Source organism: Microtus pennsylvanicus, chromosome 8, assembly GCF_037038515.1.
Source record: "Microtus pennsylvanicus isolate mMicPen1 chromosome 8, mMicPen1.hap1, whole genome shotgun sequence".
Classification (NCBI taxonomy): domain Eukaryota; kingdom Metazoa; phylum Chordata; class Mammalia; order Rodentia; family Cricetidae; genus Microtus; species Microtus pennsylvanicus.
This window is the reverse complement of record NC_134586.1, coordinates 51,791,737-51,815,908: the sequence shown is the minus strand read 5'-3', so window position 1 is coordinate 51,815,908 and position 24,172 is coordinate 51,791,737. Positions and strand designations below refer to the sequence as shown.

The window sequence follows — 24,172 nt, the reverse complement described above, 5'->3', positions numbered from 1 at the left end:
CCTCAGAGGACCTTCCTTATCGTGCCTTTGTGCCTGTGCCCTTCCCCTCACACCCTCGCCTCTAGTCTGACTTAAAATCACCCTCTCTCAGTTTTCAAAGAGAGGATACAGGCAGGACATGAAACCTAAAGGTGTATGCAAATGAGGTCTTTTTTTTTCCTGTCTAACTCAGTGAATCATTTATTTCCCAGGTCACATCATACACGAGGAAAACACATTTAGCTCAAGAAGACTACTAAATTTAAAATGTGTATTGTATATATCCATTAGACACAGTTCTGTGTCAAAGTGGGACATTTCTATATGATTTTACATTGTATACATAAATCACTATTGAATTTTAATGTAACAAAAATGCAAAGTTCACTGATAGAATTTTAATGCCACATTCCACCTAACTTACCAACTTTGGGCTTGGTATAATATTAAAAATTTTCTATACACTAATGTTACATGAAATCTATAGTAATTTTTGTGGGTGTAAGAGGATCCTGAGATTTAAAAATTTGAGAACTGATCATTTAAAGAAAAAGTAAAAAGATGTAATATATATGTATACACACACACACATACATATACATACACACACACACACACACACACACACACACACACACACACACATATCTATCTGAGTGTCGCCAACACACTGAAGACTAGGGGACAACCAAGCAGCTGTTGGCTACTATTCCCAACCAAAGGAAATTAAACTGTGGCACTGAGCTGGCTGCACTGTGTGCTTATAAATCCAAGCGAGCTGCAAGGCAACATAAGGCTCCACCTGAGCCTACGTAACGAGGTTCGCTGTTAACCACCACACACTTCCACAGTGGTTCTCACCCTTCCAGGCTGCGACCCTAATACAGTTCCTCGTGTGCTGGTGAGTGACCCTATCACAAAATTATTTTCATTGCTACTTCATAACTATAATTTCCTACTGTTATGACTCATAATGTAAATATCTGTTATGCAGGATGTCTAATATTTGACCACTGCTAAAGGGTCATTCAACCCCCAAAGGAGTCATGACCCACAGATTGAAAGCCGCTGCACTCCAAGAAGAACTATCACCTCCACTCCCCACATGCCTTTGTGTTGTTTGGGGAGTGCTGTTTTGGTTTGGTTGGTTTGGGGGGCTTCTCTGTGTAACAGCCCCAATGTCTATAACTCCTTTGGTAGACCAAGCTGGCCTTGAACTCACAGAGATCCCCTGCCTCTGGGATTAAAGGTGTGTGCTACCACCGCCCGGCACGCCCCACACACCTTTTATATCATACTTTTGAAAGGACTTGATGCAAGCTGTTGAGGAAGTTTGAAAAGGATAAAAATGAGTCTAGCTCTTGGTTTGGGTTTTCATAAACTAAGGCAGGAACAGACAGTGTTTTGAGTAACAGAACACATCATCAGAAAAGGGCAAGGGTCATACACAGCTGGCCTGAGACTAAGTTAGCAACTGATTATGTGTCAGCTGAGCCCATGCATGCAGACTGCTCTACAGGGGACCCTCATTCTAAGAATCCCAAGCAATTCCCCTAAAGCTTTTAAAATGCAGGTTCCAGCCCACAATACCATAATTCTAGTTTAGGGTCTATTAAAAAAATTTTGTTGTTGCTATATTTTGCTGGTAATTTTTTAAAGCCTACTAGCTACCCAAACGTCTCCTATGTAACTCCTGTCTTGCTTAGAGAGATGCACCCCATGACTAACCGCACAAAATGAGTTTCAAAGAGCAGGCCTGTCAGTGCTTCCAAAGTGCACCTCAAAAGCTGACTGCCACCATGAGGATTTTCCCGCCCCCACCGTGTCTTCCCACTCTGAGCAGGTGTGAAAACAAAAGCAAAGACCGGAGAATCTCGTTGCCTACCAAGGTTCTACATCTCTTGAAAAGGTCCCAAACCAACCTCCTGAGTAGCTCAGCGAGATGATTTTTCTCTGCTTTAAAAGAAACCACACAAAGCCGTGGGTTCCTTTCCAAATAAAAGTCACCAGAGCCATAGTTTTCAATTACTTGCATCAGTCCGTCACCCTGAAACTGCCCAAGTTCAATGTGGAGTCCCTCCCCCAGCTTCCGGTCTCCACCAAGCACTTCACACCTCTCTATTGTAAACCTGTCCAGAGCAATTACGCTCCCTACCTTTGGACAGCCTCCGTACCACATTTCTGTCTAAATTTATAGCTGCTAAACTCAGTTGGCAAAGCAGGCGCCCCGAGCAGAGAAAATGATCAGGCCCAGAGCAGGCTGCAAGAAAGGAAGCCCCCTCCCTCGTCTGTTCTGGTAGAGGCCAGTGCTAATAATCTGGATTCCTGCACCTACAGTCCCCACAGCAACCACTGCTATTTGCTGCCATATTTGCTGCTTCTCTTGGGATGACAAACAAGGGGCAAGTCACGAAGCACAGTTACTCTTCTTGGACTCTGATGGTCAGACACATTCAGTAGGAGCCATACTTGGAATTCTGAATGTGGCCTTTTCCCAGGCTAGTAGTGATGTGAGGTCTGATCTTTACTCTCGAAGCAAGCAAGCCAGGGCTCCCAGCAACCAACACAACCACTCGTTATGTTGCTAAGCTACAAGTTACCGGTAGCAAATATACTTTCAACTTGGTGGTTCTAACTCACCAGGGGTTGTGGGATATTACCTTTATGAACTAATAAGTACCTGTAATACCCATATGTTTCTATCAGAAGACCCCATAGGTTCTAAAAGTCTGAGGACAACAAACCCGAGAGGAACATCCTAACCTGGGGAAGAACCCAAACCTTACCTGAAATCATACTACTTGTCTCTTTTTAAAATGACACACACAGATTCTTCATAAACAGCCTAGCAATGCCCCCCAAAAATCAACATGTACTTACCTTATGCCCCAGCAATTCCGCATATACACATCCAAGAAACAAACCCTCAAACAAAAACGTACACATCGACGGTCATGCCAGGTTTGGTGGTGCATGCCACATCCCAGCGTGCAGAAAGCGGAGCAGAGCTACAGAAAAGAGCTTGTCTGAGGGGGAAATTCACAACCGCATTATTCTTACTAGCCAAAGGGTGGGGAAAACCCAAATGTCTGGCTAATAAATGAATAAACAATGTGTTACATCCAAACAACGGGATGTTATTCAGATGTCTGGGGAAGGGGTGAAGGGGTGAACAGACGGCTCAGTGGTTAAGCACATTTGCTGCTCTGACAGAGAACCAGTTCAGTTCCCAGCACTCGCATCGGAATGCTCACAAGTGTCTGTAACTCCAGCTCCAGGAAAGACGGTGCTCTCTTTTGTCCTCTACGAGCACCCATACATGAGAGCAAAGAAGCAATAATGTGTACATACGTAAGAACTTTGGAAATATTAGGCTAAGCAAAGGAAGATGGCAGGCATGACAGGCCAGATACTGCATGTTTCCAGTTACACCCAACGTTCAAACCAGGCAAATCAACACAGAAAACAGGTACTCCTAGACGATAAAGAAGGAGGGGGATGGCAGCACCAACCAGCATGAGGGTTTGTGCTCCAGCACAAATATAAATAAATATAAGATATAAATTTAAAATATAAAATATAGAGATAAAAATATCCCAGAAGTAGTGATGACAGCTGCATGCTGCTGGACATACTAAGAACTCAGAACCTCAACGCGTAAAAGACAACTGTGGTATTCAGACTCTATCTCGATTAAGCTGTTAATTAAAAAGAAAAAAGCTGCTGGATGTGGTGGTGCATACCTTTAATCCCAGCACTCAGAGGCAGAGGCAGGTGGGTCTCTGCTGAGTTTCCAGGACAGTGAGGGCTGTATAGTAAGACCCTATTTCAAACAAAAGAAAGAAAGGAGGGGGCTGGGAAAGGGAGGGGAGGTCAGAGGAGGGGGAAAAGCCCCACTACCTCAGGACTCAAATTCCAGACTGAAATGCTACCTTACTTCAACACCACAAAAAACAATGTACAAATAACCTTTGCCTCTCCTACTAGAAGATACAGGAGAGGCCAAAGTACCCACATTTATGGTAAGCCTGGGATACCGCCATCACCCCCCCCCCGCACAAACACACACACACACACACACACACACACACACACACACACACACACACCAAATTACCTCTTTTCTGCTTCCCAAAGGACACACTCGCAGGTTCAGCCAATCCTCGAGGCACAAGATCCTCCCTCCCACAGTCTCTAGATTTTGAAAGAGTTGGTTTTTTTTCTCCTTTCTTTCTTCTTTTAAGTAATTACTTTAAAAAGCTATGGACAGCAGGGCTCCCAATGGCCAGCCATTCAAAAATTAGAAAGAAGCCAGAAGGCAGGAGGAAATGTCAGTGCATTGGGGAGAAAATAAATTAGTCATATTAAGATTAGAATCTAACCTCTTTCTGTGGTTGGGGCAAGAGGTTTTAGAATAATAGCATGCTGTTTCTCGAAAAGTCCCTCCAGAGGAAAACTTGGGAGGTGCATCTGTCTGGTTCTGGAGTCAGGCTAGCGTTTACTGACGTTGGCTGAGGAGTCTCTATGGGAGAAGCCAGTGACTCCCTTTGCACAGTACCTGACCCTTGACAGTCAAGAGCAAGCTCCTGGACACCCTGAGCACCACATTCCAGCACCACTGCAGCCAGCAGAGACATAGTTAGCTGGGAAGCCCCAGAGTCTTATGGGGCCAGGATGTTAGCCAACATCAAAGAGATTCTACTTGCTCCCCTGTGCAATAAACTCCTTTCACCCAAGATCATTCACACCCCCAGAGTGCAAAGTTCGCTCCAAGACTGGTGGCCTTCTCACTCGAACCATTTTGGCAAGTTCCCCTTGGCCTGGTTGTTCATTAATACATAATCAGAACATTAAAAGTGTTGTTCCTTTTAGGAAGACTGTGGCCAATTCAGTAAGACACTGTTCTTCGGATAGGGGAACCATTTTGAACCTGGCAGAGAATTCAAAGACACACAGACCAGGAAAGGGTACATACTCACAAACACACAAGAGTTAAGTATTTCCCAAGATGTTTTTGATATTACCACATGGCAAAGGGCAAAATAAAAACAGTTATCTCACCACAAAAATGCCCTGGTGTTTCTTTCCCCTTAATCTTTTTAACACCAAATGACTCCTCACTCCAAAGGCCTTTCCAGGAAGTGGTATCTGCGCGGCAGGAAGACAAATGAACGAATGATGTCTTACGCACAGTATTAGAGCTGTCTGCCAGCACTGCCGCAGTCGGCTACTTTTACTTTTCAAATCAGACACAATGACAACTCACTTTAGAGACCATGTTTACTTTGCTGAAAGCCACATTCTAAACACAGGCTTGTCTGTAGAAAGGGGGCAGCTTATGGTCCAACCTTGTTTATGTTCCAAGTAGGTTTGACAGAAAAACCACATCAATTTGTTTTAAAATAATTTCCATTTGCTGGAAGCTGTTCCTGAAGGGTTCTCGGCCATGCTAATCTGCTCTGATTCCTACCAGCTGTAGGTACCATGCACACTGGCCACAGGCAGGGTTCCGGGGTTGAGTGGGCTGAACTAGCTCCATGGGGGCCACAGCCTGGGACATACAGAGCTGCTGTAATTCTGCGGAACGTAAGTGCAACTCGAGTCTATTTTTAAAAAAGAAAGGAGAGAGAGAGAGAGAGAGAGAGAGAGAGAGAGAGAGAGAGAGAGAGCGAGCACATGTCCTGCTTAAGGGCCCAAAGTACGCCATGGCCCCAGGAGCACAGCTTTCAAAAGAACAAGACCTGCCCTGCCTCAGAAACACCAGCTCTATAGAGTTCAACAGTGCTCAAGTCTCAAGTCCACAGTTAAGGACACCGAGGTAATTACTGGATTGAACCTAGGAAAAAAGGAAACTTTAAAAGGAAATATCTGTGAGTGAGAAGTCTTCAGCCTTATGCTCCACAGAAGGAAGACGAACAGACGGCAAGGCAGTTTTCTGTACACGGCAACAGAAGACAAAGGGGACCTGGGAACAGGAGCGTGCCAGAAAAAAAAGCACAGCTTCCCTGAGAGTGTCGCGTTCTTGGGGGAAGCCGTAGCAAAAGCCTTAAGAATCTTCCTATCGATAGCAACCTAGACTCAGTAACAGCCTAGGGAACTAAGAAGTACAGAAATAATCACGCACAAAAGGATGCCTGGCAACAGCTATGCTTTTGAAAAGCTTAGAGGCTCTGTATCAGGCAAGGTTTAATTATGACTCAAACCGCACGTTTTATAAAGTTTAACCATAGAGGAAATACTCATAATACTGAGTCTTTAAAATATAAGCTGAAATTGTTGATTATCCAATACCAAGTGACCAGTCCTGAAATCATATACTACAAGTAACAGTATATGGACTGAGCAGATTGTATTCATATACTTAGGAACACACACACAAAGAAATGGAGGCCATGAATTTGAGAGAGAGCAAGGGAGGGAACGGTGCATGGAAGGGCTGTAGGAAGAAAAGGAAGAAGAAAAACTATGCAATTATATTTTAAGTTAAAAAATTAAAGACAATAAATAAACAAACAGTTAAATAAACAATCCCAGAACCCATAGTTTGAGCCAGGCATGGCATGGGGCTATAATTAATCACAGCACTTTGGAGGCTGAGGCAGAAGGCTGTGGAGTTCAAAGCCAACAATATCATCATCTCAGAACAAACACCAGTAATTTGAAGCAGGTATGTAACTGAAACACTGATGCAAATTTATACAACAAAATGATATTTATCACTGAATAATGAAGTTAATTATCCTTTCTTTTGTAGATTGCCTCTGATTTAATAATTACTAACGTTTATTACCATATAAATTAAAAATAATTAAAGACATGTTCACTAGACTAAGGTGACTTTGCTCAACAGAACAAAGCCGCCTCATAAAGCGCCTCTCCCACCTAGTACAGGTCGCCAGGTACAAAGGCCCGGGCAGAACCCCAGCCCAAGACCTCCTAGTCATCAAAACCAACACAGGAGGAGCTCCCGCAGACCCCACTCCCCAGTGCCCTCTGTTAGTGGCATCTCTGTCAAACTAACTGCACAATGAGAGCCCAGTGAGAGTCAGGTCAGCAACAAACCCTCTGTCGTGAGGAGAGGCCTATGTGTTTAAGGGTGGAGTAGGGGCTAAACTGTCACACCTGAGTTCCACACAGAATGGGGTCAGATTTACAAGTCCATAGGGCCAGAGTCTCCTGTTGTGTATGTCCCTACAACTCTGTGTTGCTGCTCGGGCTTCATCCCCTGAAGGTACAGTAACCAGCCCCAAATGCCATTTGTACTCTAGTCAAGGAGAGCGATCGTTCCCTCTGCCAAGAGCAGAGGAAGAAAAACGACCTTGGCCTAACCATGCTTTCTGTCAGGGGAGGTCTTAGCAGAGTGACCAAGAGCTCAGGCAACCAAAACCAGCTGCCTGGCGAGGGCTCAGCATAAGCTGAGCAGAACAACCACAAGGGGAAGGGTGTCTAGACAGCCTTAGTCTAAGTGAGAAGCAGCCCTCCCAAAAACAGACTCCGCCAGGCAGCTCGGGCAAAAGAGCAGAATGAGAGACCATGTCAACAGTTCGGAACTACACCATGGGTGCCCCGGCCAAGCACAACTCAGGAGAGAACTGTGCAATCTGGCCCACCTGCCAACGACAGCCATGGGGAAGACTACAGCAAGGAAGTGGAGTCCACGTGGGAGACAGGTCCCAGGCAGGGCTTCCACTGCTTGTCCATCATCTTTTAAATTCCAGTTGTACGGCATTAAAACCTTCCTGTTCTTCTAAATTTTCAACATGTGTACTTGGTAGAAGATGAAGGGGACGACCCAACAAAGAGGTCAATAGAAAGTGGACAGACACAGGAACCCTGGCAAGTCTGGGCTATTCTGTCCGATTAGCTCTACTGAATTTAGAAAAGCAGAGAGAAAGAATACCAAGGGCCGCAATCTGGCTCAATCAGTAGGCTAAATGCATGAGGCTCTGGGATCAAGTCCACCCTTGAGTGAAGCAGGTAAGGTGGTACACACCTGTAGCAGCAGCACTTGGGAGGCAGAAGCAGGAGACTCAGAAGTTCAAGGTCATTTTCTACTTGTTAGTATATTTGAGGCAAGCCTGGGCTATCTAAGACCCTGCCAAAGGTGGAAAAAGAAATGCCAGTGCTCTTGTCTACTTCTGTATCTGTACTGCCTGGGCATTTTATGTGTTCCAGACTTCATGCTAGGTTCTGGGAAAACAATGAAGCATTAAAAGAAAGCCAGTCTTTGCTGTCAGGCAGCGTAGGGTGCCAGATAGCAACCAAATTAACACCCTAAGAAGTCTATATGAAGTACGGCAGGGTCTTCCAGATGGGAATCCAAGTCAAAGGGAATGCAAACAATAGTTTCCAGGGGAAGAAACATTTAAGGACAGACAGGAGCCTCCAAGACAAAAGACCCTTCCTCCAGACATACACCAAACAAGCTGGCAGTACAGAAACTGTAAAAAGCTTGGGCATGGTAGCATGGGCAGATGAGACCAGGCAGGAAGGCAGTAGGAACACTCAAGAGTGACTGGGCAGCCAGCAGGAGGAAGTCTAATCTGTGACTCTGCAAAGACCCCTTGTGGCTCCAGAGGAGCTGGGAGAAGGCAGGGACAAAGCAGATGTGAGTTCAGCAGCTCTCTACTTCTGCCTCGTCTACACGACAGAGAATATGTACTTTTTAAAGTTCAATGTCAAATGTACTGTAAGAATAAGCAACCAGCACCTCCCTTCATTCCTTCCAAGCCTGCATTCCTCATTCTAGAATGAAGAGTTGGGGGCCACGGGTCACTGGTGGCCACAGCCCTCTCCTAAGACCACATGTATCCCCAGCACACCCAGACCAAGGCATGCCAAGGATTTCAGGCAAGTATAAACTCCATCAGCAGGCTAAACTGTTTATATGTTCTTGAGTTAAAAATACACGGCTTGGGTCAGCGTTAACACCAGGGCCTTATCACCAGGCTGTTTGTGCACTGGTTACACAAGGCTGGATGCGGACCTGCCCATCTTTTAGCTGAGCCTCGGTCTGCAAACTGTCTAACGATACCTCCGTGAGATTACAATAAAGCCACCAAATCCACACGCGCTGGAGAAGAACACTTTCCAAACCCAAGGACACTTCACTGCTTACAAATAGTTTACTCTTCCTGATCCCCAAGCATATAATATTCGCAGTTGCTCCAGAAACCAAAGAAACATGCAACAGGAACACAAACCACAACCTAAGAGAAACAATAAACAACAGATGGCAAGGCATATGTGCACGCTGCCACCCTTCTCACCAAAGAGCCGGAGCACAAGCCAGACCAGGAAGAAGCCTGTGCTTCAAAATCGCATTTCAGACACCATTAGAGTACCAACTGTATACCGAAACTGTGCTGGGTACTCCAGCCACTCAGAAGCAGAGAAGCCAATGACTGGCCTCAAGGAACTCAGACTTGGAAAGAAAGGGAAGGGGCCAGGACTGGTCTTAAGAGTATTCTTTCTACTATGGTCGTGTGCACGTGGACTAGACGCCTAACTCCAGCAACTGCTAGACCTGACTGGTTCTTTACCAACCCTGAGCCTAGTGCATAAAACATACATGATGTATCCTGCTATAAAAACATAAACTGTTAGTACTCTACCAGCTTCAACCATGTGTTAGGCATTGTCATTTCTTAGTCCTTAAAAATCTCGATAAAGTGGGCACTTTAATCATCCTTATTCTACTTGAGGAAACTGAGGCAGAGAGAGACCAAGCAGATGCACCAAAGTCACTCAGACAGGCTGCCAGGTTCTAGGGATGCCACTCTTAACAGAAACCACACGGCCACTTCATCTCCCACCCCGTAACCACAACCTGTGACACGAAGGAGCTCACAGAAGATGAGAGCACAGGGTCTCCTCACAGACCCTGAACCATGGACCTGCGTAGGCCTTCCCTGGTAATCAGAAGCGCAAATGGTTTAAGGAGTTCAAAACAAAAGCTTAGCTCACTCCGACTCCAAAGTCACACTTGCAGTTTCTGGTGACGTCTAATAGCGGGTGTTGATAACATTTCTTAAATGTTATCTGCCCCAGAGACAAACGACGGGGGTCCTATACGTAAGTTGGCTGTGGCGCTGCTTCCGGATAGAAACATTCCATTTTAAGTATGAAATCTCACGGTCAATTACTCTGCCGTTTTCACCTCGATGCTAGTGTTTTTAAACTCTGACTACAGTTTTCCAACTGCGCTCTAACTTTAAGCTCTTATGTTTCTTCTACATTTAAAAAGAATGCCATTTCCCAATATATAACTCCCAGATGGAGAGTTCACCGATGATTCATCTACAGAACAAGTGTTCTGAGACATCAGCTCCAAATAGAGGAAGAACTTGGAATTCCCTCCTCTTTCAGAGCTAGAACTTGCCTAAATCCGCTCTGTCCAACCGTTTGTTTTCAATTATATTTCCAAATTCTTTAACAATAACTGCGCAGCTTGCGGCACCAACACATCTGACTCTTTGAAGTGGTTCTCAAGCAGAAAGGAGAAAATGAGGAAGAAGGAAAAGGAGGTCTCTCCACAACTTTTGTTTAGGTCAGAGATTCTCTCCAAAGGTTCTCTCTCTCCCACAGAGGCTGACAAACCACTGTCTGACTGCACGGTGCAAAGCAATGATCCCTGAGAAGGCAGCAGGTACCCCTTACCTCACTAGCTGACGGGGGCCACCCAGATCCTCCACACAGCCGTGCCTCATGATTGCTAATGCTCAAACCACTTCCCTCCAGTCCTCTACAGAGGCTGACCTGAGACAGTAACATCTGGACGAGAAACCTCTGAAGCCCCCGGAGGATCAAGGAGCCATGGGATCCTTTCTGCCCAGAAAGAATGCACCAACCCTTGAAAGAGAAAAGTCCAGAGGCAACAAACAAACCTTGTCTGGTGATTCGTAGGTACATGGACTTAAACATTTCCTATGATTTTCAAGACTAAGTGAGGTGAAAAGTTGCCTAACCAGACTGAGAATCTTTGGCGAGAAGATTAGACATAAATGATAAATTCATGGAAGGTAACAAGAGTGATAGAAAATAACACCATATAAGAAGCTCATGGAAGGGTGGGAAATCATTTTGCCTATACTGATCTAACAGAACAGAAAAGGATTGCTTGTTTTGGTCTTTTGTTTGTGTTGACAGGTTCAAATCTAGTCCAGACGGGCCTTGAATTCAGCCTACAGTGAGTGTTGGCTTTGAACTCCTGATTCTTCTGCTTCCACTTCCGCAGTGCTGAGACTTCATGCAGCACACGTGTGTGTGGGTTCACATGTACATATGGAGGTCAGAGGACAACCTCATATGTCATTAGGTAGCACATGATTTTTTTTTCTTTTGGAGAGAGTAGACACTCTTTCGCTGGCCTGGTACCCCCTAGGTGACTAAGTTGGTGACTTAGTGAGCCCCAGGGATCTTCGGGTCTCTGCCGTTCCAGCATTAGGATTTCGAGTCGTCTAGCTTGGATTTTATTGCATGCATTCTGAGGAGAGAACTCGAGTTCTCATGCCTGCAAGGCAGTACGTTAATAACTCAGCTCTTAATGAGAAATTTTGTTGTTGTTGATTTTTTTCCCCCGATACAGAATTTCTCTGCATAGCCCTGGCTGTTCTGGAACTTGCTCTGTAGACCAGGCTGGTCTCGAACTCAGAGATCCACCTGCCTCTGTCTCCAAGTACTGGGATGGACTAAAGGTCTATGCCACCATGCCGGGCAAAAATTTTTTAAAGTAGCTTTTTGGACTATTCAGTCCTAATGTCGTCTCTAATTCCTGCTAAATGTATTTCAAAAGGTTCCAACTTCACTCTATTCGGGTCTGCAGCCCCAAACAAAGCTCCAACTTCCAAGAGCATGCTCTAAAGAAAAGAACAGAAAAACATCCTTTCTCATTTTATGAAAATGCACATGATAAAGAATGCATAAAAGGGAGAGCCCAAGAATCTCCAGTGAAGACAACAGCGATCCCACATAAAAGAAGATGGCGGCGAAGAACATGGAAAACAGGCGATGGGGAATGGTCCAGCTGTGTAAAATCCACGCTGTGCAGACACAAGGACCTGAATGCAGATCCCTACCACCCATGCGGTTAGTTGGATAAGAAGTCATGTGTCTGTAACCTCAGCACCAGGGGAATGGTGGCACCAGTTTCTGAAGCCTTTAGTAACTCAAGCAAGCCAAAAGGATGAGCTTCAGTTTCAGTGAGAGACCATTTCACAATAAAGTGCAGAGCAACACAGGAAAGACACCCAACACTGGCTTCTAGGCTCCCCTACCCCTCCTCCCACAAATAACTTCTTAGAATAAGGAACATAGAAAACAAAAGCTACGTGATAAATATAATCTCTTAGGGACTACTCTATTTGGCAGGAACCAAGATTTTCTAAAAACAATGTTAGATCAAAAGGAAACCCATAGATGGGTAAATTTGGTGTTCACTGAACAGCAATACATTAAATAATTTTTTAAAAGGAGAGAGAGACTTCAAACATTAGGGAAAGAAGTCACTGAGCTGTACAGAAGTTAGAACGCTGAGTTTCTGCATCAAAAGGCACACTGAAAAGCTCCCTGGGAAAATGGCTAAAAGTTACTCAGAAATCAGCCATGCCCCTGCACAGAACCGAAGGACAGAGCTGTGGGTGTGTCCTTCCCTGCAGCTGTTGCTACTGAAGCTGAAAGCCTACCAGTCTTAGGGACAACTTCACTGATAACCACTCACCGATGGCCAGCAGCAGACCTAAGAAAACCCTACTCAAATGATTCTGTAATTTCTTGCCTTTTCTCTAAACCTATGTTCCTAAAAAGCTAAGTCAAAGATATTAAGTTTGCAGCTTCCATAGTTTTCTTTGGCCCAGGAGGGAAAGGCAAGCTAACAATCCTTCAACCAGAATGCATGGGGCCAGTTCCCCAGATCTCAGTTTTGTTTTTTTTTTTTTTATTTCTGGATTATTTATATAAGGATGGTACCCAAGTCTAAACATGAACTCATTTATGACTCATATACACCTTATACACATAGCCTCAAGGCAATTTTATACACTAATTTTAATACTTTGTACATGAAAAATGAAGTTCCCAGTATGGAATTTTCCACTTGTGGTGTCCCGCCAGCACTCAGACACGGTCAGATCTGAGGCACTGTGGACTTTCAGATTAGGAAAGTTTCACCTGTGCTTTCAGATGCAGTATTTGCTTCTCCTTGATAATAACAAAGGCCCATGGGAGGGTCCCTCACGGAACCTCTCCCCTGATGCTCCCTGTCTCCTCTGGCTGCTCTGGGATCTGCAGATCCCATGAAGGACTTTCAAGTAAGCATCCTATACATGGACCATTTATTCTCTTAGCAGCAAATCCAAGGAGTAAGTTCCTTCCCCCTTTGCCTCCACTAAGCTAGAATCTGAAAATGTGATCTTACATCCGTACAGACAGGAAAGTAGGGGACCAATCCAAGGTCACACCACCAACAGCACAGTCAGTATAGCCCTCCCCCATCCCCACAGCTAGTCTCCATTCCATCCCATTCTTATTCCCCACAGCTTTAGAGAAATTCACTCCTTCTTTTTCGTCAATACTTTTCTCCCCATTTAGTCAAGAACTCCTTTAAGAAGTTTTTAAGCTCTGGGCTCCTCTCCTCCAGAAAGGTGTACTAAGTACCAAGCGTTTCCAAGGAGACTCAGCCTTGCTTCTTATTCCCCTCGGGGTCAGAAACCGCAAAGTTCTATCTTCAACCTTTTAAGAGCTTCACTGTTTGTTTCTTTGTTTGCTGTTTTTGTTTGTTTGTTTGTTTAGGCAAGTAAAGAGCCAGGTATGATGGCAGCATGTATTTGTGGCCCTAGCACTCAAGAGACTGAGGCAGGAGATTGCTGTGAATTCAAGATCAGCCGGGGACAACAGAGGAGAGACCTTGTCTAGAGAACAAACAAACAAACAAAACAAAAGGCAAGAAAATTTAAGGACAAGCAACAAAGTTCTACAGACTCCAAGTCATTAACACTGAGGTGAAATAAGTTTCTTTGGGGGGGGGGGCTGCCCAGAACTGAACATAATTAAACCATTCCTAAACAGTATTTCAAACAGACTTAAAGAATCTAAAACTCCTCTCAGGGACTGGTGAGATGGCTCAGTGGTTCAGAGCACTTCTGCTAGGTCATGAGGCCCAGACTCTGAATTCCAGTGCCCATGTTGAGTGGCTCACAATCATCTGCAATACCAGCTCCAAGACATCTGACTCACTCTTCTGGACTTCAAGGGCATGCATACACACATTCACATACACACATGCCATAAAAACACATGAACACATAACAAACACATACACATAAACCACTTCAAAAATAAAAATTTTATCAGAATTCCTAGTTTTTCTTGGGCAAGGCCAAACGCATATATATACACAAACTACTTCAAAAATAAAATAAAATCATATCATAATTCCTAATTTTTCTCTTGGGCAAGGCACAGCCTCTTCCATGAAAGGAAATGACCAGGAGAGAAGACACAGACTTTGGATCTGAGGAAACTGTGAACTGGGAGTGAGGCAGCCTTGGTAGCTGGAAAACACTTGCTTTCCCTTGGTTTCTGCCTCTCCTCTCCTGCAGAGGAGGGGACAATCCCTCCCCACTTGAGCAGTGGCTTCAGCATCCATCACTTGGTTGCATCAACAACCCACTTCCTGGAAGCTCCGAGCTCTTCTGGCTGTTTATAGAGTTTTGCAAACACTAGGCGCTCATGTGCCAGAAACTCACACTGTCCCAGGTGGAGAAAGGAAGTCGCACACACACACACACACACACACACACACACACACACACACAAATTATTTTAGTAAAAAATAAAATGGAAGGAGGTATGTGAGCACAAGGCTGAATCAAGATACCACATCAGGAAGGGGCCGGAGAGAGTTCTCCCCAGCGCACAAAGCAGAACTCAGGCTCACAGTCAGACCCTCACACTGGGTTCTCCTGCCTCTAAGTCGCTCTCAACTCTCCGGCGTATGCTTTTATAAACAGAGAATCCACTATGAATGCTATTCTAATCAAATATGACAGCAGTTTAATTATGCTCACCAGATCTTTGAACTTAAAATGACATGCTGGATGGGTTTTTAAACCACTAAACGCTCTATAATTTACCTAAAATTAGATCTTCACATACGGAATATGAAAATCATCGATTTATTTGAAAGGAATTCCTCCAACCAACAGAGAGACAATAGAGAAACAGAGCCACAGACTTCTATAACACAAACCACTCGGTAGCCATGAGGAGGAAGCATTTTTCTAATCTGTGTGAAGCTAAAAAGGAACCCAGAGGGTTCCAGGAAGCTGGCTCTGAGCTTTGGGGGATTTTCTTATAGGGCGCTTCTAACTCTATTTAAAGCAGCCTCAAGTAGACACAGCTGGAGGGTCAGGCCCTGCAAAGTAAACAAGAGTTAACTCAATTCAGATTCAAGACTTAACTACAACCAATAGCTAATTATCCCTACATTAAATAATAATAATATCTAAAATACCACTTTTAAATGACCCATTGTAATCATATTTGCTCACTAATAGATTGTAATCAACAATTAATAGGTTGGAAGGAACCTCCCAATTATGGGATCTACGGAAAAAGAAGAAAACAAATGAGAACTGCACATTCTGGCAAGAAGCTCGAACTTAAGAACTTTTAAACACTCCCCACAAAAGCAAAGGTAGGAAAACAAATAACATGTAATCTGAGAACATTTAAAAACCACAGTGCGTGAACCATGTGCTGAGTAAACATCCTGCAAATACATAGTTTGTCAAAATTCCCTTTGGAATTTTGATTCATTATTTTTCAGAACTTGTTCATTTACAGATTTCTTCAAAGTCATCTTTTAGTGAATAGTTACCATGTGAATGCTACATCCCCCAAAAGCTGTTCAGTGTAAAATTACAGATGAAATGGCGTGCTTTGGATTTACTTCTTTAAAATACTGTAGAAAGGGAGGGGACACTGAGGCACAGAGCCTATGAGACAGACCATGAGTTGGTAATTATGAAAGCTGGCCGACATTATTAATAAACTGGTCACTTGTCTCTTCACAAGATAATGTTAAGAGGACAACACCCTACATTAGTAGAGTGAGTTCCTTTAAAGTATCTAGCTCCATGGCAAACATTTCCTTAACTCGGAATTGGTTTGAAGGCCAATCTTTCTAGTCATCTCAGAAGAATAAAAGTTCTCTTGGCAAGAGGCTTTGTCCCAGTCAGCTGACAGTTTTCACTGTCCCTTCTTGTTAACCAACCCACAGTGCAAATGCTTCAGATGCAAAGGCTCTCAAAGGCACAGCCCTGGAACCACAGGACCTGGAGCTGCCAGGGCTCTACGCCCCAGTTCACTCGGCCCTAATGGTCCCTAACAGCCATCATCAAGTAGGTAACCCAGAACAAAGAATTTAACAGTGTGATGTGTGCTCTGCTGAAATGAACAGTGAATTGTTTGAACAACAAATTATGCATTAGTAGAAAGGTCAAAGGACAGGCAGGGGGAGCAACTCCTCGCTCTGCACAAAGAAGCCACACAAGGCAAATTTTAAGGCGGTTTGCTTTGTTTTTATACCAGCTTTTAAAATAATGGGAAGGGGCTGCTTGTGAAAGAAACCGTACTCATTCATTCATTTCCAATTCCTGCTGACCATAAAAGGTGAGAGGCCTACACATCACCAATACTTAAAGACAGACCACCTTTTCTTGTCTTCTGCCAAAACAAACTCAAGGAGCGGGGATTGGAACCAGCATCCTGGTTCACAAGGAAGCAGCAGTGATGAATCCGGCCTCGCGGAGATGAACGGATTGGTTGTTAGCACAGTGGGCCTTACCGGTTAGGTTAGATTAAATAGTAATAAGGGTGCAAACAATTGCAACCGTTCATGTGGGCAAGGCTGTGAATCATGGCCATTCACAAGGGGAAAGACTCACTGACAGGTGCACCAGGAGCAATAGCAAACGGCTTTTCAAGGTACATCCTTGCCAGGTTCCTTAGATGACCCCGTGTTTGCTGTCTGTGGCCCCTTCAAGTTGCCATACCATTGTAAACAGATCAAAACAAATGAAACTTGTTATCTGCCTTCAGCCAATAACTATCTCCCCTCCCACCTCCTCTCCTTCAAGTCTTTCCAAAAGGACGTGGGGACCAACAAGGATCAGTGCGCCCTAAAGACTGTAACCTAATCTCATTTGGAAGAGCACACCTGCATTCTTCCAAGCTACTGAGCTACCTGCATTTGGGTAGGGCTCAATTTCAATAAAACCTTGGAAACAAGAGGATAAAATGATTGGTTTAAGGACTTCTCACTTTCCTGCTTTTTCCCATCCACCTTCCCCAAAGAATAATGCTAAACAGGCAGTATTTATACAACTGGAATAAATTTTAAACTCCCCCAACAATTTTTGCTAATTGTATAATTTACTGCAACTGTGTACAGCTTCCTGCCCATTTATCTGAGACTCCCAAGCACACGAGTCTACCTGGAGCAGTATTACTGCACCACCAAAGCTGCTGCTGGAGAATGATGCCTGGCTTGTGAGTGAGTCATGCTATACTCCCACACCAAAAGATCCCTTCATATCAGAAAGGTAAACTTTCCCCAGGAAAGCCTTTGTCACTAGGAAATGCAATTCGGCGGGGCTGGTCATGAGAACGGATGCAAGATTTGAGGAACTGCCACCTCAACCTTCAACTGATGGACCACACAGAGGAAGCAAATGGCACGTATGCAGTTTAACCTTCCTCATGGCAGCGACAAGATATGATACTATGATCCCCTTGGCAGAAACAGGGCCAAGGGGCTGGAGAATGGTGATACCAGAAATGGACCCTAAAAAGAACATTCCAATCTTTCCATTACTACTCCAAAGTGAAGGGTGGTATTGGGTGCCCTGACCCCTGCAAGGTGAATGGCACCACCATACATAGCAGAGTAAAAGTAAATAAAGTTCCAACCACATCATTCCCGCCTATCACATTACCAGAAACCAGAGTACAAGTATCCAATGCCCATTTCGAGAGGATGCAAAGAACTCAAGGCAGGGAAACAGAGTGCAAGACCCAGGGAAAGGAAGAAACCACTTTTAAAAACTTAGAACAACTTTTATTAGCAGATTGTGTAACTCTGTTTTAGATGTCTATGCATAATATGCTTGGGTCAAAAAACAGATGATCAAGGCCAGAGAGAAAGCTGAGACTTAAGTATACTTCCTTCTGTCAGAAGACCTCCGTTCAGTTCCTAGCACCCAGGTCAGGTGGCTCGCATTACCCTGTAACTCCAGCTCCAGAAGAATCCGAAACCTCTGGCATCTAAGGGCACCCACACTCAAGGGTATATACCCCCCCACAGACCTTCAGGCATGTTCATACCTAAAAATAATAAAAATAAGTCTTTTTAAACCCACAACTGAAGCACTAAACTATACAAAACATGATAACATAGAAGCTAAAGTATAAAGCTTTTGGGTAAGAAAAAGGATATCCACCCAAGAAAGTATGGGCACAATCAGAAGTCTGAAATCCAACTGGTGAAAAACCCGAAATCTTGTGTTCTGCATTCTTTATTGACCTATTATTCACTTTGCTTAGTAACAGTGACCATGATCAGCACAGTTATGTAAGTGACCAATGAACTGGTCAGACTGAACTACTATCCTAATCTCTGTCACTATATAAAACTATTTGGGCTAAATCAATAAATGAATGCAATTTCCATCATACAAAGTTCAACCTCTGGGCTTCAAGGTTCATGGGAAATAAAACCAAAGCTGCAATTTTACTAGAAACAATAACAGGAGATAACAGTCAGTTACTAGCACAGAGAAAGAAGTGATGAGGTTCATCCCTAAAAGACCCCACTGGCTCAATACCACGCCTAAATTGTAAACACATATTACTAACAGCCCCTAAACCTCCCACAGACCAGACACCACTTGGGAATTTTTCCTAGTTTCCTTCCTCTGCCTGGGATATTTCCCTACACCCCCTTCTCCCTCCTGTCTCAAGACAAAGCATTCAGCCTTTGAAAGTGCATTCACTGTGAACAACAATATTAACACAGCCCAAAATCCTGCTTCTCCCGGGGTTTCAAACTGCAATTGCTGAGGAGGGGAAGGTCCCCAGGAAGCGAATGTCACCAAGCTCATTCAAAATGAGCTGAAAGTTAGGCTTACCCACAAAACTTGGTCTTGCGCAACTTATGCGGTAGAGAAGAAGAATCCCTTTAACATTTCAGACAAATGAGGGAGGAGGAGGATGACTACAACAGCGGTAAGGTCAACCACCACCACCTTTCCTACAGCTTACAGCATCTTTCAAGTCAGTGAGCCCTCTTCTAGATTTCCCTCTCACCTTTTCAAGCAGCCACAGGCTACTTTGAACAGCCACCATCTGGCTTTCCTATCTCACAGTCCTTTCTCCCAGGCAATAGTAGATGCATATTTTAGAGCCAGGTGTGCTAAGTCACACTAGCCCCTAGCAGCTCTGGGACATTTCTATCCACCCTGGAAGCATGGTGAGAAGGCTTTGCACCACACAGACACTGCAGAGAAGGGAAGAGACCCTCTGGGAGGGAGCTTGCAGCCTGACAGCGGAAAAGGTCAGCCAGAGGGCGACCCAACTGGTCAGGGAAGTAGTCCAGGGAACCCAGGCAACGCAATTAACCAAAGAGGGAGGAGGCTGGAGAGCAGGAATACAGGACATCTGACAGAAAGACGCTCCTATCGCAGCACACTGCACTGTCCCCAAGCCTTCTCAAGATGCTGCCAAGAGTTACTGCCTATAACACACTCAGAAGTCCCAAGTTTGTGAATACTAGTGACCATACGTAATTATAGAAAGAGATGAGCACACTGCTTCTTAAAATAGTGGCCCGAAGAGGGACAATGCAGTGAAGATGTGGCTCAGTTGACAGAAGGCTGGCTTACAGTAGGCAAAGCCTTCCTTACAGATCCCATCCTTACAGATCTTTATCCCCGTGAGCTCACAGGAGAGTAGACGTTGAAAGGAGCAAGTACCCTCAAGATCTGTATAGGGCTGGGTGACAGAGCACCTCAGTGGAAAGCACTGTTGTGTAGCATGCCCTAGGCAGTGAGTTCGGATCCCTAGCACCACAAAAAGAAATAAATCCACCTCTATTCCAAACAGCCTCTAACCCCAAATCAGAACAAGTTCAAGATTTGCTGAGTTCTTAAAGGGATAGGAGACATATATACTTACATACATACATACACAAACACAGTAAGAAGGAATATGAGCCAGCTAGGCACTCCATTCAAACATACACATCTACATACATACGCCCCAGTTTGGATTCTAAAAGGATTTGGCCATTCTAATTTGCATAAATAAGATGGAAAGTAATTTCCAGCACTTTAATTCACAACACCTTGCACGCCTGGTCCTTGGAGCACAGCTGTAGAATCTGAAAGGCAGAGATTCTCCTCGCTTCCCAACTGTACAGTGACAGCACAGGCCATTTACATGCTCACACCAGCAAAGCTAGATTTGAGCCACCCAATTCAGTTCTGCAAAGTCATAATATGAGAGAAACAAATCAATAAACTCTTACTACTGGCACTCAAGATGACCACATTTGGTGTCCTTTCCTAAATGTCCTTGCTTTTGAATCCCTGCTAACTTCCCTCCACAGAACAAGAATCCAACCAAGGCTCAGCCTCCTTCCTCCCACTCCAACAGGCCATCGGTTACCATCAGAATGTCAAACAGCATTTTGTAACTAAACTCTCTGCTCAAATCTAGACAGGTAAGAAAGAGTCTAAAGTAAATCCTCTTTAATACCTCAAACAGCTTCTGAAATCATGCTCTCAAAAATAGTTTCAAGGAAAGCAAACACGTAAGTTCTAAGAAGTCAGCCTCTTCTACGGTTCTGGGAGCTGGAGTAAGTCTTGGCAGGATTCGGTGCTATTTCTGAATGTTCTGATTGGAGCATGCCAACCTCACCTATGCAATGAGATAGGCCTGTTATGCTCACCACCCTCAGTTTTCCTCAGCCCTGGAGAGAACTCTATTTCCCCCCAGAAACACCAATCTGAATTCTATTTACTATTAAAAAGTTCTAGTTTCTCCAAGCTTGGCCTAAGAGCAACTCCAAAAGTAGATGCACTGTTTACAAAAACGGGAGGAGTCCCGTAAAGCCATAGGTCCCTAGATATCTCAAACCCACAGCCTGAAACTGTTTGAGCAGGCTGCAGTTACTTACTTCATAGGCTTATAAACTAGCTCAAAGCATTTTCTAGACACAGTGGCCTCAGAAGGTATAAATTCATGAAAATACAAGATACTATATTATATACAGTGACTTTCTCTATGTGCGTCTTGCCACATCAGAGCCCAGAGTATGAACATCTTTATGGAAATCCCAGATGGAAAGCAATGGTTTGAAATCAAAGTGTTGGTATCAGAGATACAGGGTGGAGGTAGCAAGCTTGCCTAGCACACTCCAGACCTTAGGTTCAATCCTCAATATTGGGGGACGGGGGAATATTTTGAGAAATATGAAGGTTAGAAAACAATTCATACTTGATTTCATTTTGAGCAGAAATAAAAAAAAATTCCTAAGTATTTTTCAAAGGACACCCTTGTGTGTGTGTGTCTGTGTGTGTGTATGTGCATGTGCAAGCGTGTTGTATTTACCACATGCTAACCAAGAAACCGCACGACTTGAATCCTAAATCTAATCCGTTAAAGCCATCCTCAGCAGAGGCAAATCTCTTGAGGCTCAAAATACCTAGTCTGGTATTTATTGATCGTTACATTCTGTGAGTAAAAGAGAATGCAACTTTAAAGGTATTTATGCTGTGTGAATTGTCACTGCGGGCAACCAAAAGTCTAAAAATGACTAGTAAGTTCTGCTCCAAAACAGGGCAAGGCGAGGTGGGTCTTGTGACCTAGGAAAGCGCAAATAAGAACACTCTGTCCTCTCCAGGAAGCAGGGCTTGGAAACGGAGAGCCTTCCTTCCTCACAAGGACACCAACACATGGCTGTGCAATTCTCTCTCCCAACAGGTGAGCACTTAAGAAGTTATCCTGATTCTACCCACATGGTTCTAATATTTAATTTAAAAAAAAAACTACCTTAGTATACAAATAAAAACCATGTCCCCAGACTGCCTCAACTATTAATAAATAAAATCCTAGCTTAGAGCAACAGTGTGCTCATCTCCCGGTAACTAACCACAGAGCCACCGTGCTCAAACCCATTCTAAGACCACGCATTTTCACTGGTGAACTCCGGAGAGGAAGCAGATCCTGGAGAAAAAGCCTAAGGGTAGCAATGGTAGCTAATAGGTCTCAGCCAGCTGCAGGGCTCACACAGCGGCTTGCCCTAGAGATAGAAGTAAAGATCTATGCCTCGTTTTAAAAAAGCACAGGGTCTTCTTGTTAGAAAGGAACTAACTTCTCCCCGTAGTGGCAGGCCAGTCCTGTGTCGTCGATTTTCTCTTTTTGAAACAGGTGTCATGACTGAAGTTCTGCCACTCCTCTTCTATGTCCTAGGAAAGACATTCAACTGAGAAGCAGACTACTCAAGCCAGGCCTTTTCTGGAAGGTACTAATAGTTCTAGAGATGCTAATTACTGATAACCGAGGTCTAAGTTTTTAGAAGAGTAACAAAGCTATTCCATCCCACTGTGCCTACAGAAACCGAATGTCTTTTCATTCCTGCCAAATCCCCTGTAAGAAGCATCCCACTAACCCTTGACAGGCCCCAACCCCAAACAGCCCAGAAATGTCCCTCTGTGCGGTGAAGCCAATTGACAGAGCCAGCCAGCCCCCTGGCAACCTCTCCCGAAGCAGCACTACTCCACAACTAACTTGTGCCATTTATGGAGGAGAAACTCGAGGGTGGGACCCACCGCTGTGGATCATCAAGCCCAAGGGGGCCCCAGGGAACAGACAGGAAGGGATCTGGAACACAGTTCCTCTACATGCCAGTCAGGCGGAAAAGGGCAAACAGCCGCACTCGAGATCTCCAAGAACTCTCAAAGCTCCTCAACTCCTGGGTTCTCCAAGGCAGGGACCCTTCTGCCCTGGCCAATACCAAGTCAAGCCACCATGGTCTCTAGTGATCAGGAGACAGCAATACACATTCACTAATAAATAATGTAAACAGAACGAACATTGGAGATAAGAGTCACCTTCATTCATGACCAACTGGAGGCAAGCTGAAACTCAGACACCAGAGATCTGGCTTGGTGGAGAGGAAAAGGAGGAACATATGATCCTGACATAGGCTCCAACACTCGCGTGCACACAAATCCGCTCACCTCCATTCTTCACTCACAGACACCTCACACACACGCACCACCCGCTCGTCAACACACTCACTCACCTTCAAGTCACAAACCGGTGGTTCCCCTCCACACCCCACACTCGCAGGCCTCCAGACTCCACGAAGCACGCTCAATCCCCCCTACACTCGTGTCCTGAACCCGCAGGAGAACACGCGTTGCAAGGCACGCTTCTCCTCTAGAATCCCATGAGATAGACGCGCTCACCTTCAGACCGCAGAGACACAGTCCTCTCCCCCGGACCGCCACGCGCGACCTCCACCAGGCCACCCACAAGTCTCCCAGCCCGCAGAGTGCATTCCGCACCCTCCCAGGCTGTGCACACCCGCAGCCCCGTCCCAGTGACAGCGCCCGGGCCAGCTGCAAAGGTGATACTCACAAGCTCCGCGTCCAGGAGGGCAAGTCCCTGGGCAGCGTCGTCAGCCCGCGCCCACTGCAGTCCAGCGAGTCCCCGGCGCAAGTGCAGGCGGCCGCGCAGGGCTCCCGCGAGCCGGCCTGGGCGCCTGCCGACTCCGGCCATGGCAATAGCAGCAGCAGGAGCAGCGGCGGCGGCGGCGGCCGGAGCAAAAGGCGAGGCGCGAGGCGCGGGGCCCCGAGCACTCCGGGACCCGGCCGCGCCATCTTGTCTGCAGCGCGCCGCGAAGCCGGGGCGCGAGCGCTGCCGAGGTGCGGGCGAGCGAGCGGGCGGGCGCGGGCTGCGCTCGGCGCTAGGCTCCGCACCAGACCATGGACGCCCGGCCCCAGTCGGCTCAGCGGCCGCGGCGCTCAGCCGGCACGTTCAGCCCGGGCCGCTTTGCAGCGCCCTGCGGGGGACGCCACCCCCGCGCCCATCCGGGCCGAGCCCCGCGCGCGGCGAACTCCGCGGAGTC

General features: G+C 45.4%; 1 protein-coding gene across 1 annotated transcript in view; it reads right to left on the bottom strand.

The window, feature by feature from the left end:
• Positions 1-23,943, bottom strand: part of Lrig1 (leucine rich repeats and immunoglobulin like domains 1) — a 102,261-nt gene extending 78,318 nt beyond the window's left edge. The window contains exon 1 of the mRNA XM_075983398.1: positions 23,683-23,943. Within this exon, the coding sequence (XP_075839513.1) occupies positions 23,683-23,924 (242 nt within the window). The 5' untranslated portion in view covers positions 23,925-23,943. The remainder of the gene's footprint in view (positions 1-23,682) is intronic.
• Between the last annotated feature and the right edge of the window lie 229 nt (positions 23,944-24,172).